Source organism: Juglans microcarpa x Juglans regia, chromosome 2S (assembly GCF_004785595.1).
Source record: "Juglans microcarpa x Juglans regia isolate MS1-56 chromosome 2S, Jm3101_v1.0, whole genome shotgun sequence".
NCBI lineage: Eukaryota > Viridiplantae > Streptophyta > Magnoliopsida > Fagales > Juglandaceae > Juglans > Juglans microcarpa x Juglans regia.
Genome location: NC_054597.1, coordinates 187,013 through 202,549, shown reverse-complemented (window position 1 = coordinate 202,549; position 15,537 = coordinate 187,013). Strand labels below are relative to the sequence as shown.

General features: G+C 35.8%; 1 protein-coding gene and 1 long non-coding RNA gene across 2 annotated transcripts; one reads left to right on the top strand and one right to left on the bottom strand.

Annotated features, from left to right (window-relative positions):
• Positions 1-106: 106 nt before the first annotated feature.
• On the top strand, positions 107-682 carry LOC121251420. Its single transcript, XR_005938015.1, has 2 exons — positions 107-236; positions 468-682. It is a non-coding gene; the product is annotated as an uncharacterized LOC121251420 (long non-coding RNA).
• LOC121251417 (mitochondrial phosphate carrier protein 3, mitochondrial-like) lies at positions 572-4,401 on the bottom strand. Its single transcript, XM_041150670.1, has 6 exons — positions 3,869-4,401; positions 2,268-2,629; positions 2,118-2,161; positions 1,228-1,442; positions 1,018-1,142; positions 572-922 (listed from the first exon to the last, which is right to left on the bottom strand). Exons 1-6 carry the CDS (start codon positions 4,166-4,168, stop codon positions 868-870), a joined length of 1,101 nt encoding a protein of 366 aa, XP_041006604.1. The 5' UTR covers positions 4,169-4,401; the 3' UTR covers positions 572-867.
• Between the last annotated feature and the right edge of the window lie 11,136 nt (positions 4,402-15,537).

The window sequence follows — 15,537 nt, the reverse complement described above, 5'->3', positions numbered from 1 at the left end:
TAAATTTGTGCTACCTATGAAGCAAATATGTCGTCGTCTCTGCCTACTCGAGTAACGTCGTTGTAAGGATTATTTAGATGCATCAATCAGTGGAACTAGGAAAGAGGATGAATTTGGATCTCATTAGAATGATTCGAAGTTCTCGTGTAGAGTTAAGAACCCCGTGCAATAAAATGCTAGACAAGGAATAATAATATTCGCATAAAAGCAGTACTCGAACAAAAATACTTGGAATTGTTGACTCATCCCCGGTTATGGCTTTTAGGACTGATGCCTGCCATATTTTGAATTCGGTTAATTTCTGATCCCATTGGGCACCACTCTTTTTAAGTGACTGCCGGCTACTAAAAAAAAAAAAAATTTAAAACGGGCGATTTCCGTATAGGCTATCCAGTAGTATTTTTTTGGATACAAAATAACTCGGACGGCAAAATCTAGGGAACGTGCATACAAGGACCATGGAAAAGGTTGGCCGCTGAGAAAATCAACATGGCAACTGAATCAGCGATATGTTACAGCTTTTATCACAATCGCATTCCAAAAGATGTAAAACTGATAAAACTCAGTATGAAATGTAATTCCATATGCCCATTATTCTTTGGCCCAAGCTTGCTGGGGAACGTGATCCTAACAACACATTGCAAATTCATTATAGACCTAACTACAAGTTTTAAATCAACCAGAAGGATGAGAACAAAACCATCCCTCCATAAGCCAACTTCAATAAATTGGAAATAGTCCCAAACGCAAAAGAATACTCTCCACTGGTTTGGGAGCCATCGGAGTAGCTCCAGCAATCCTACGTTTATTTAATCCCTATAAATGTCACAAGATGACAAAAAAAAATTGTGCATATCATCTGCAATTCTACACCTTTGCAAGCTCGGTAGCAGCAGCAGGAGTTACACCACCAGTGGTTGGCCTGAGGTAACACCAAATCCCATTTAACAACTAAACTCAATATCATGAAAAACAAGTTTTACTAAACCACACGACACAGTATAAGATTTGACTTACAATCCCACGAAAACTTTGAAGGCATCATAGATTCCCCACTGAGCTCCAGTAAGAGTTCCAATCATGACGATACGGAGAGGAAGCCCACGAGTAAAGAGACCCCACAAACCTAGCTTCTTCACAGCCTGGACAAACCAGAAGACAGAGTCAAAAGAAAGTGTAAACGAACAGACATGCACCAAGGAACCATGCCAAGGAGAAATTACGCACATCACCAACAGTTGCCCCTTTGGCATTGTTGAGGAAAGAGACAAGATTGTCAGCAGGATGAGACACTATAGCACAAAACACACCAGCCACATATCCACCAGCAAAACTCACACCAAGCTGCAGAGATTTACTACACTGGTCCTTCGATGTGGGGATGGCATACTTATAAATATATTCCACAATGGTCTCAAAAGATGCAAACTTCATCATTGTATCTGAACATAATGACATAAATGGTAAGAAGACATTAACGATAGCCTCAAAGGGATCAGCACTTTTCTCCAATCAAATCCCTAGATAAGTGTGAACAAATTTTCAATTAAAATATATGGCCTGACCAAACCGAGTTGAACAGAGACTCGCAAATTACTTTTGTGCATATTAGAATAAAGATCAAAGAAACTAAGACGCAACATATGGACCATTCCATGGCATGAATGGAGTACATACTCTTTCTTTTTCATAAGTAGGAATGAATGGGGAACATATTACACTATTATGGGATGGAGTGTGTGTATATACACATTTTCTAGCTTCTACAAGGAATATCCAAAATTTAAAATTTTATGCAATGAAACTCGATACATGGAAGTCATATAAAAACTAATCATTCCCACATTTAGGATATGTAGGTAAAAAAAAAAATTCTTGTAACACACTCATTCACATGTTTGGAACAATTAATAACATATATGGCTTGCATCCTTGAAAGCCTCACTTGAGATTCATCTTAAAATTATAGTTCTGTTGTGCCATTTGTGCAGCGTTCTGGCATTTCATATTAAGTTACTTTTAAGTAATTTTAGTGCTACAACATCATCGCTACTTTGAATTTTTTCAGTCAAAAACAGAGTACTACCAATCCAATTCCTTCCCCCACCCCAACTTACAAGGAATTTGACGTCCCCAGAGAGGAACTAGTCCTTTGTATAATCTGCATGATTTAAAAAATTGTTTAGTCATCCTTCACACAATTGCATATATTATTAACAAAATTGAAACCATTCATATGCTAAAATTGAAACCATTCATAAGCATACCCTGCATAGCCTTCCGACTTAACAAACTTCGGAAGCCCATCTGAAAGACCTCTAGCAAAACCAGGCTGAGTTTGAACTCGGACCTTCACTGCCTCAAAAGGGCAAAGAGCAATGTCCGCAATGACCTCAGCAGATGCAGAACCAGCAAGATAGATCAAGGTTTTGTACTTGGTTGCATACTCAGGTCCAGCAATGTCAGAGTAGTATTTCTTAAAGAATTCATAGAATCCAAACTTGCAGGCACCCTGAGCACTGTAACCAAGCAAGGTTGGCACCCAACCCCTGAAGAAGCCTCTGATGCCCTGCTCCTTCAGCAGCACTCCAAAACCAGATGAGATGGTTTTGTACTTTGCAGGGTCAATCTGAAAGCTAAAAATCTCCGTGTTAATTGGCAACCCTATACTAGAGTGACACATCATATTAGATAGCCACCTGGTTGATTGTTGAGAGAAAAACATAAGATGCTTCAGCGTTATCTCTTTATTTCAAGCATACTATTGGAAATTATGCAAAAAACATAAATCTATGTCACATCATTTCATTCTGCACGGAAATCCAACACATAAGCTATCACCTCTACACAGATTTATCGCGTCCAAAGCAGACCACATTATCCACAAAGAAAATATTTTAAAATTTTCCGTGAACTGAGATGAAACTAAAATTATCTTCAAGATCTTTGTTCAATCCTGTTGCGTGATATGAGAACCCAATAAAGCATGGGCCATTCTCTACAAATTAGTTCGTTAGCCCCATAAAAAAAAAAAAGAAATTTTAACGTGTAGTTCACGCCAAGGCACTCATTAGGAAGCGCAGATGATATGGCCTCAACATACACGCTTAAGACCAAAAATCTAAGTTGTCGAAAAAATATGCCCTTCGTGAATAAAATCGTGCTGCAATGCAACGCCATTAACTCGTAAGCAACTGCGTATATGCATCTTTGAAGAAGAAAAGAAATAAGGAACATTGAGAATGAAATAGGGAAAAAGATAAAGAAAGAAAGAACAACGAAGCAAAGCTCAAGTTCAGTACAAAACACCAAAAGTAATCAAGTGAAGATCTAGCACAACGTCGGGCGGAAAACTGTAGTGATTCCGAGAATAGGCATGATAGTCGAGCCACTGCACAGATAGATGGGATTCCAGAGTACAAACCAACTAATTAGAAAACATGCTCGTAATGAGCATGTGATATATTTAAAAATATTCGAAGGTTGAATTTCAGCTGGAAGAACACAAATCATCATATTGTCAAAGTGACATCCGTAACATGAATCGCCAATCCGAAAATATAACCATAGATCTAAACGCGTGGATATTCTAATATCGAGACTATCAAATGAGCTCGATAGTATATCCGTCCAAACATATGAGATCATGAAGAAAAAACTCGGATCTAGACGAATACCAAGTCAATGCACAAGAAAGCATAGAAGCGCTTAGAGAGAGGCACAGATAGATACATGTAAATCTAATCCGAAACAGAAATGCTAGGTAGATGGCAAAAAAATCGAAGGAAAAAATAAAGGAAGGGGAAAAAAGAAAGAAGGAGAAGAAGCAGAAGAATAAGAAAGGGAGGTAAATAAACGAAATACAGACCTGCATATTACATTTGACAAGATCGAGGGGAGTGACGGTCATGTGAGTGAGACCGCAGCTGAGGATGCCGCCGAAGGTACAGGCGGCGTAGAATTGTGGGGAATACATCTCGATCTTCTTGGTAGGCTCGGAAGGGGAAGGAACAAAGACGTTCCTCGTAGGCGAGGAACGTTCTGAGAGGGTGTTAAGGTTGGAGCCAAGCATGATTTTATCGAGAGCTAGGGTTTTGTGGGAGGCGGCGGAAGAGTAGAGGAAGCTCGGGATCAGAGATTGACGCGATGATCTTTCTGAGAGAGCCATCGCAGACAGAGGGAGAGGGAGAGAGGAGAGGGGTGGTGTGTTTGTAGGAGTCAAAAAGAAAAAGAGGGAGAAAGTCGTCGGAACTCGGTAGCGAGAGAGAGAGAAGTTAGGGCTTTGTTACCAATCTCTCGCCGCCAGATGCTACCTCTCTCTCTCTCTCTCTCTCTTTTAGAAATAAGAGGACAGTTCAAAGTTTAAAAAACAAAAAAACAAAATTGCACCAAATTCGTGCGGCCGTGCCCTCAGTTTGTATCTCGCGTTATTTATACGAAGGAGAGATGTGTTCCACAAAAAAAAAATGACCCTGTGCTTGGAGTTAATTACGATGATAACACTGGAGAGCATAGTCAGATGGATGTTCTCCAATCCCGTCGTCATCGTATCAATATACGTGTATCGACGGGAGCTCTGAGGCCTGTACTTTTCGGAAACAGTTTAACTTGTTCAATTAAGATTATTATAATTTATCAGTATCTCCCATTCTCTCATTCATTCAAGAGTAGTGATATATATATAATATATTTTATAATAATATTATAAAATAAAAATATTTTTATAAGATATTTTATAAAAAATATTCCTCATTTAAAATATAATTGTATAAAATATTATGTATAAATTATTTTCCTTCACTCAAACCAAAATGATGATTTTTTTTTTGTTGGCACATATATTTCTAAAGATTTATTTGTTATATTGTGCCGTTAAAGTAAATATAGTAGTCAAGACTCATACTTGGTACTCTTTATCTTCTTCAAAAACTCAATGAATATTTTCGACTCCCGTGATTACTTCTTGATTCCTAGGAATTACACATTCAAAAAATAAAAAATAAATAAAACCCAAGAACCTACATATTGATATGGTGATGATGGGATTGGAGAATATCCATCGAACATTTCCTAGAATGTCTTTCTATAGACTGTGAGTGAACTCAAAGAAAGTCTCATTATCACTAGAACCCAATTTCGTAAGTTTGTCGGTTACGTAATTCGTTTTTCAAAAAGAGTGGGAGATTTATATCACCATCGAGCTCACCATCGTTTTAGCTTGTTTTCAGTAAGCGAGACTCTTCCACGGGATAGACCCACATTTATCCCATCATTGAGCCATAAGTTTAGAATCAGTTTTCACTTCAACATGAATTATATTCATTCATGCACAAATGATTAGACCATCTAATAACGCTTGAATCTCAGTAGTATTATTTGAACTAATGTCGTAATATTTGATAAAAGTACAAATCATATGACCTTTTGTATCTTTAAGAATTCCTCCACCTCCGTCTCTTCTTAGGTTCCCAATACTATTACTATCTACATTCAACTTCATAAAGTTCTATGTAAGCCACATCTATTATAGAAATTAAACTTCATTTTTCCATTGCAGAAGTTTTTTATAATATTACATGTATACTTGGAAAAAATCATCTTCCTCATGTTCCCTAAAAAACGCTGCTCTACGTATTGGCTTTTCTCATCTTCATTTGATCATACAGCCGGTGATTGAACTCCTCACTAATTTTACAGTAATTATTCACTTTCGTCTGCTGATTTGAAGTATTCAAGAATCTCATTTTATAAATATACATTTGACAAAATTTGTACCAGTTTAAAGAATGGTTTGTTTAGTGAAATAATTTTATCTCATTTTATTTAATTATTATAAATTTTTTAAACTTTTAAATAAAATATAAATAAATTATTCAATTTTTTAAAATTTTAAAATAAAAATAATATTAAAAATTATATTTTAACAATATTTTATTTAATTTTTAATTTTTATCTTTTATCACTTCGCTATCTAAATTGGCATAAATTACAATTTATTTAAGAAGTTTTACAGGGTTATATGACATATATGTACATTAACCGAGTATTACTTGTACAGGTGTCAGTAGTGGAGGAGGTAGACCCAAATATTTTGGGATTCGGTTTGGGTTTGACGTTTTACAATGCCAACTTGACGTGCAGAGTGTAGTGTATAGTTGGGCTTCAACTTAAGAGCCACGTAAAAGAAACAACAGAATGATCAAGCAAGACCCACAGAAACGATAGAGAGAGAGGCTGAAAGTGGGTTCGGAGCCGAGGCCCGTCTTCTCCAGATCCATCGTCTCAATAATGAGGCCGATAATGATTTCAAGGACGAAGCTCTCTCGTACACATAACTCTCTTTACCTGCTGATATCTTAGATTAACAGTACATGGTCTTCCTATTCTCTCAATCCCGCGCCTAAGGTCGCTAGCTTTCCTATTCCATAAATCATGAATTAGCACGTGTCTAAATGAGGATACTAGATTCATCGTGTACTACCTAATACAAGAGTTTAACTTCAAACTGATTCTGGTGTAAAGAAGATATTTACTCTCTCCATAATCGAATCACACGCTATCGTTCTAACGAGAAAGAAATAGAACCAACGTCACTCAAACAATCGGCCTCCCTGGTACTTACGCTCATCTCTCTCCCTCTCTCCCTCTTTCTCTCTATCAAACCGAACGAAATAGCCTTGGGTCTGCTATCTCTCTCTCTCTCTAGTCGAATCTCCGACGCTGGTATGCGCTCTCTCTCCCTTCTCAAGCCGTCTCAATCTCTCTCTCCTCAAGCCATCCAAAACTCTCCCGCCCAGCGTCGTAGCACAAGTCAGTCATGTGGTTTGGCTCTATTTTCTGCCAATTTTTACAGCACAAGCCAGTGTTCATTCAAAAAGAAAAAAGAAAAAAATGAGAGGAAAGAAAATTAAAAAAACGCAAAACTCGATAAAAGTTTAAGCTCAGCCCAAATGTTTGTGTTCTGATTTGTAGTATCAACACTGCCATTGATTCCTAATATCCTAATCGAGGGAGACTAGTCATTTTGGATGCTTTGGTGTTCGGTAACTTGAGCACGCCTGTAATACAGGCCGATCGTAACCATCGCAGCACAATTTTGTTATTTTCTTTTCATGTAAATGGCTATGGAAATTTATATTCGTTACCATCCATAACCGTTTGAGTTACATGTTATTTCCAACTTGGTTTTGTTATCAGGAAATGAATGGCAGACAATAGAGTCAAACCACACTGATGATATAACCATTCTGTCTAAATCGACACTGGGCGTGAGAGTTTTGGATGGGTTCGAGGAGAAAAAGACTTAGGTGGCTTGAGGAGGGAGGGAGTGAGTGCAAACCAATATTGGAGGTTCGACTAGAGAGAGAGAGGGAGACCCAAGGCTTTTTGGTTTGAGAGAGAGAGAGAGAGAGAGAGAGGAGAGAGATGAGCACACGTACTAGGGAGACCGATTGTTTGAATGTGGTCAGTTCCATTTTTTTCTTATTAGAATGATGATATGTCAGTCGATTATTGGAGGGTGTAAATAGGATATTTACACCGTAGCCGGCTCCTAGTATTTCTCATTATATAATATTAATTTAATTAATCCATTATATATATATATATATATATATATATATATATATATATATTTAAGACTCAACTTTTCATATATATATATTTAAGACTCAACTTTTCATTTATTATTAATTCCATTCATATCCATCTCCTATAAAGAGATTATTATCTTGTGCAATAATAATGGTGATTATTGAGGATTTTCTACCCAAGACTGCCACCGTCGTAGATCGATCAGGGCGTGCCTAGCTAGGCGGACACCATCATTCTTATACGAAAACCCCCCCGGTTTCCATCATCAGTATAGTCTTCTGCATCAGCTATAACTAATAGCTAGCTTTCTTATCAAATAGATCCGCTAATTAATTAAAGGGATTTCGCACATACATCATGCCATACCGTACCTTACATTAAAAAAAAAAAAAAAAACAACAACAAAAGTTATCAAACAAACAAAACAAAATTAATATAAAATGAACAAACAGCCTGCAGCATATCTTTATACATTAATCGTCGAGTTGTCGGGCGGTTGTCTCCACGACTTCAATAAGACAACTTTATTATTCCTACTTTTAATAATTCAATGCGTAATATAATTCTTAGTGTCTCGTCTCGTACATTATACAAGGTATTTTATTTAGGTTAGCTATTGTTTTACAGCCTCGTGAGATCGAATGGACCACCGTATGTAGCTAGCGATCACAAACTCACAATCTTTGGTTTTCCGGTTCCGTAACTTATAACAACATGAAATACCAGTCTATGCATGGTGAAATAGGTAGAAGGTTGGTTTTGCAAAGGAGATAGCATAGCAAGCAAGCATCTCATTTTCTTTAATTTCTTGATAATATAATATCTACTCTATTGTAATAAGTGACTATCTAACTGTAAATAGTAATTTTTGTTATTTTTGTTATTAATTTTTATTGTTTTTCCATTAAGTCCGTTAAGTTATGTTTTACTCAAAGACCCTTAAAACTCTTGATCATTTGACGTGTAGTTTCTTTGTAGAATTTAATAAATGATATTGTTTTGCCTAAAGGTCCTTAATACTCTTGATCATTTGACATGTAGTTTCTTTGTAGAATTTAATGAAAGATCATATTTTACCAAAATGTTCTTAATAGCCCCGCGGCGCACATGAATTGATGTCTCGTTTTTATGTCTTTTTTATTCTGACAGTGTACTTATTTTCCTTTCTTTTTGTTTCAAATTTTTTAAAATAAAAAATTAATAATATTTTATTATTATATAGAGAGTAAATAGATAGTCTAATATAGATACAGAACAATACTCATATTTTGCTGAAGTTTAGATTTTTTTTAATCTTTATTTTTTATCTTTAATCTTGTATTTTCTTTTCTAGACAAATAAGTTACTGATTTTTTTACTTTTTTTTTAATTAAATCATTATGTCAGGTACACCCCGAGACTAACGCACTTGAGACCGTTCTCTAGTTTATATATAATATGTATATATTAGCACAAGAAAAAACATTAATTATATAATGTAGGCCGGGATGGAAACGAATATTTACCAGGTACGTAAAACAACAACATGAATTAAAGTCAATTGAGTATTTTAGTAATTATCGGTTGTCATAATAAGAAGGTATCAAAGAATATACAAGAAAGGAATAGCTAGGCGGTATACATATCTACAACAGGTGTATAGTCGAGTCGACGTATATAGGACGGTGCTTGGACTCCTTGAGCTCCTAATTCCCTCCCGTAGCATGCGGCATAAAATTTAGGGAGGCTGGTTGTCATGGGAAGTGGGCAAGAGAATGTAACACAAGTGCCCTAACAATTTGTATGCTTCGAAAATCGAAATACTAAAGATATTAACAGGCCAGGGTGTAACCAAGAGTATCAATGAAGGGATTAGTCACTTGATTAAAATTGAAATTAAGTTTAAGAATTAAAAAAAAATGTAAAAACTGAAACCTCACGGAACATTATATATATATAAATATATATATATATATATATATATATTCTCAAAAAGGCCGGCAACCATATTAAAAAAAAAAAAAAATCATATAGAGCTTGCTTAATTCAAATGATGATTTGGCAGCTTCCATCTATAAATTAGTAAAAACAATACATTGGCCGGGGTTTTGCACCTAATTCCGTTGCATAAGGAGCGATGAAAACATGCCTCAAATCCTGCAAAAGTTATGCTCCCCCGCATGTTCAGCACTAATTAATTGTTTGTTATTGATCACTAGACCCAACCAAAAATATATATATCGTTAGTTATTGCTTCCTTGTTACCACGAAAACAGTAATGATGAACAGTACTCTCTTATTTTACTTTTATTCTCCGTCCCACTCTACATCCTCAAACCAATATTCTTTACAAAATACCACAAAATCACCACAACAAATCACAAAATCACTATAACAGATCACACAATCACCACAAAAATCATAACAAAATCACCATAACAGATTACAAAATCACCACAACATCACAATAATAGATTACAAAATCACAAGCATAGACCAAACTCACTGAAATCATCTCAAAATTACCGTAGGATGATCACATACTCACTGTAAATCATCCTAATTCTAAAAAATATCAAAATCAAAAAATCAAAAAATTTACAAATTTACAAAATCACAAAATGGGAGAGGTAGAGGGTTGGGCATGGAGGAGCAGGGGAGGTGTCGTGGAAGGCTGGTAGTGGCGTCGTGGGCTGTGGGCTGCGGATCTAGGTCGTCGTGGTGATGCGGTGGCGTGGACTTGGCTAACGGCAGCGCTACAGAGAGAAACCCGTGCGTGTAGAAGCGCTGCGTGGTGGGGCTAGGGAAGAGCTACGGGTGGTGAGTTCTATGGAAGTGGTCCACAACGTGAGGGAAACTCGATGGTGGTGCTTGGTGAAGCAGGGGTTGAGCCGTAGTGGCGCAAGGGTGGAGAACCCGTGCTTTGAGACCCATTTCGAGTTGCTCGCGTGTGGCTAAGGGAAGAGCTACCAAGGGTCTCGACGGTGGGGTTTGGTTGCCCGACGAAGGACAAGGCTGGTGGTGGTGGTGTGGTATCGTAGGGGTGGCTAACGGCGGCGCTACGGGGAGGAGCTGAGGAGAAGAGAGATCGAGAGGGAGAGGGGCGTGCGGGGAGGGAGGGAGGAGAGAGAGGGAGGAGAAAAAAAATAAGGGAAAAAGTTAGGGTTTAGAATTTAAATCTCAACCCTTCATCTTGAATCTTTAAAATTGATCCAACAGTGAAGGTTAAAACATTAAAAATAAACTAACTTAAAATAGATAATTAAAATATAAATTCAACTTTAATTTATAAAATACTAATGTTTCTTCATTAAATAAATGATAGAGTTTTGTTAAATATTTTTAAGAGAATAAAACCATATAAATAATTAGAGTGTTTAATATAATTTAATTCTCATAATATTCTTAATTAACTAAAATCATTTAGATAAAATAATTTTCTAGCATTATAATATTTTTGGAGTTTCCAAAATAGAAGAGACTTACTTTAATGATGAAAAAATATGAGAGCAATATAGAAATAAAAGACTATGTATTTTTTCAGTGCTCCTTGGGTCATTGAGTAGTGTGGTTGAATTCTACAATTCATATATTTTGCTAAGAAAACTATTGCTAGAATATTCAAAATCTTTTAATTTTCATATTACTCATATTACTGTAACGTTTTGTTATCATTATAATGCTTGTTAAAATTTATTTTTCTGCTCCTGTGCATTAAATTATTGACTAATTAATTTTATTTAAAAAATCATATTATCTTTACATTTCGTAGTATTGTCGACATGTGGCGGCGGCTGGCTAAGGAGAGGTGGCGTGAGGGAGAAATGGTGTTGCCGATCTTGGGTTTTGATGAAGGAAAACACTATGCCCACAGAACATGTCTACTGAAATTCTTTGCCGAAATTTTTTTAATTTTTTTTAATTTTTTTTACTTAATGATTAAATAAGTGTTTTTAAATGAATATGTGATTTTTTTTAAAAAAAAATATTTAAATAGTTTAAAAAAATAGTGAAAGAAAATAAAATAAAAATAAAAATAAAGATTTGTAACGTTCAGTAAAGAATTTCGGTAAAACTCTTCTGTGGACGTAGTAACGTCCAAAAAACAAAGTGGCTCAAACAATGAACAACTAAAATTCATCAAAGGACGTAGGGTATTTCTTTTAGGTTTTCTTTGTTTGGTTGCTGAGTAAGAGAGTGTAGGAGATGAAGAAAAATACAAAATTTCTTTTTTTTTTAGTAGCTCACCGATGAATTGTGGCTTAAATCCAACCCTTTGTTTTCTCAATTTCTTAATTTAAATCAGTTTGAGAGTGTGGCCCTGCACGGGCCCAGGTGCAGCAAGGTCATGCGCCGCACAGCCCCATGCGCGCGCCTAAGAGCAACGCAACACTACCAGCCCACCTGCCGCACATCAGCGAGGTTAGCGGCATGCCATCCAGCACACGGCTCCAACCTGTGCCTTGCAAGCCAGGCCAGTAACATGTCCACTAGGCATGACATCCAGCGCATGGCTTCAGCTCATGCCTTGCAGCCTCAACACCCAAGCCATCAGCTTGGGCCATGCAGAGCCAGCGCCCAGGCCACCAGCTCGGGCCATGCAACGCACACACACATGGCTCACCATTAGCAAGCCATGCCGCACCACTTAGCCATGGACCAACCCGAAGACCACCATGCACCATCCTAGCTCACCATGGGCCCATGCATGCCAAGACCAAGCTTGGTCTATGCCACTATCCTTTTTGTTTTATTTATTTATTTTAATTATTTATTTTCAAGAGACCTATTGGGGGTTTCCAAATTGTATTGCTTATAAATAGGAAATCATTCACTTGCTTTAGAATCTTTTGGCAAATACCCTAGAGGGAGAATTATTGTTTAAGAGATCATAAATGGTGCCTTTGCACTTGAGCTTTTTGGGTGAAATTCGTGAATCCCAAAGAGAGGATTACACCTTGCAATTCATTGAATAAGTGTAATTCATTTATCTTGTTTCTTGCAACTTGGTGCAATTCATGAATCCAAGTTGCATTATCATTGTTATTATCTTTTGATCAATAAATGAGGTTTATTCAACACTTGTGCAATCCGTGAATCAATTGTTGAATTGTTATCTTTGTTCATTCAAGTTCTTAAGTATTTTTGCTTTTATTCTTGAGTGTTCATCTTTTGTTCTTGGTGTTCTTCATCCATTTGCTCTTCCAAATCCATTAAACCCTAGAAGTCGACCAACCATAGTGTTTGGTACTTTCCATAATTGTTTGCTTCATCTTTTGTTTGCCCTAGCTGAACACAATACCCTTGCCACATTCAAACTCACTTTTCAGCAATCACTTACCATATTGGGATTTGACCTAGCCGCCCACTCCTCCTTCCAAATGATGTTCCTATAATTTAGGAACCATAGTTGACCCAATCCACTCCCATAGCCGGCCATATCCTCTCCATATTGAGTCATCATTCCTAAAATCTCTCAATCAATCAATCAAACAAGTCAAACACCTTGTGGCCGTCCAACCCTAGCCGCCCATCACCAAACCCTAATTCCAAACCCTAGTTGCCCAACTCCATCTTCCAAACCCTAAACCTAAACCCCAAGGTGGCGCCAAACCTAGTTTCACCCATTGTCGTGCGCCCCTTCCCACCCTTGAAGCCATACACTTCATCATCCTTTCTACCATCCCATACACCAATTCAAGTCTAAACACCTAGCTTCACCTTACCAAAGTTGTAATCTTTGTGATCATTGCTCGAGAATCAAGCAAAAAAGGAACGGGCTTTCGATCATCTCAAAAAGATCCGAGATCATAGTATTTAGAGACTTGATCGAGGTCCTTAACAGACTGCTGGTGGTAGCGCGGTGGCTAGGAAGCCAAGAGGGAAGAGATTAGAAGGGAGAGGGAAAGCTATGGCGTGAGAGAAAAGAGAGAGAGGGAGAAGAGGAAAATGAGGAGAAAAGGGAGGGAGCTATTTAGGTATCCTAAATCTGATCCAACAGTGGAGAAAGAAGACTGAAATGATCCAACAGTGGAGAAAGTAGATTGAAAGAGACAAAAAAAAAAAAAACACTAAAGCTGCTAAACACGCACCAAAAGACAATTATACCCTAAAGTAAAAGCAAAACACACAAACTTATGTATTTAACTGCAAGGCAAAACCGGTAAATAATAAAAACGGAAGAAAAATGGATGAACAAAATTTACTGTTTATTAATGTTGCAAATCGATACCCACTTTTAATCATAGAATAGATATATACACATATTGTAGAATCCCCAACTTCTGTGCCATATGATTAACAAAAAAGTATTAAAAAATATATATAAATGCTAAGTCACCAAAAAATCATAAAAATAAATAGATATCATAAATATTATCAAATATTATGAATCATCCACTAGTCTCTTTTTTTTTTTTCGAAAACAGATATCAATTTCATTCATCAGAAAAATCAACTAGTACATTGTTTTTCCAGTTGAATACATGAAGGTTTGATCCATTCCGGTCCATCTTCAAACCACACTTTCTCATCCTCACAAAGAATAGCTTGCTTCGCTAACTTGTGTGCTGCCATATTTAATTTCCTTCCCCAAGAACAAATTGAATCTTCCAATTTTTAAAAGAGAATTGATACAAACATTACATTTTCACGATATATTTTACAATAATATTGTATGTTAAGGATATTTTTATAAAGTAACATTATTTTTATAAAATATTTTATAAAATTATTTCACATTTAACACATTATTATAAGATATATTATAAAAAATATGATGTATAAATCATTTTCCTTTTAAAACATCGTTCTTGAGCAACTGGCCAAAAGCAGATAGATAAGTGTGGTATGGTGGGACGTAGACTCTAGGGTAGTCTTTTTAAAAAGTTTTCCGACTTTCCTTTAATTTTATTTCGGGGATAAGAAAATAAATGGTCGGTCCAACAAAATAACTTGCATGCGAATCCATATCTTATTGATAATATTCTCGTTGACATACATATAGTTTGGATTAAAATATATGTCTATGCTGTGCTGTACAGCTGGCTTGTTGGATGTGGCCATAAAAAAACCTTATTTTATTTTATTTTATATATATATATATATATATATATTTATATGGTGTGGAATGGGGATGATCCGGTTCTTAATAAAACGAAATCGAAATCCTTGCATATATAGACGATAGATTAGAATATAAAATGCTTGTCGTACGTATCATATTCTAACTCTTTGTTGCCGTGCAATCAAATTGCCATTCATTTATTTAGTACCAGATTAAAAAAAACATATAATTAATAAAGGTTCTTTAAAATTATTGATAAATGCTTTGATTGAATAGGAAGGCTGAATACTTGTTTTAAGAGGAGGAGTGAATTAGGATTATAATCGAATCGAGCCAAGTCGAGCTTTTGGGTTATCAAGTTGAGTTAGACTCAAATAACTGAGTTCGAATTTAAGCTCAAATTAAGTGCTCGTTGAGTCGAGCTGAGTTTGAGCTAATCAAACACAATCTCAAGCCGAGTCGAGTTATTTATTGATATTTTTTTGTACTCTTTAACGAGCCGAACCGAGTCAAGTTATTACTCGAGTTTTGTTTGTACTCTTATATATATATTTTAAATGAATTGAATAATTTAAAATACAAAATGACAAAACAAAATATTAAATCTAATAAAAATTTTAATTAATATATAAACCTTATATTGAACTATAAAATTATAACATCTTTATGAATACATTTTTATATGGGTTATACATTGTAGTATATATTGAAACTACCAAGTCCTATATACTAACTATTACACATTATAAAATATATATTATAATTAATCACTTGAGTACTTAATTAACTATCATATAATTATGAACTATATTCAATATATAGGTATAAATGACTAGGCATAAGTAATTAGGTTACATACTACATATTTAATTATCAAGATAACTATGCTTATAAAAAAA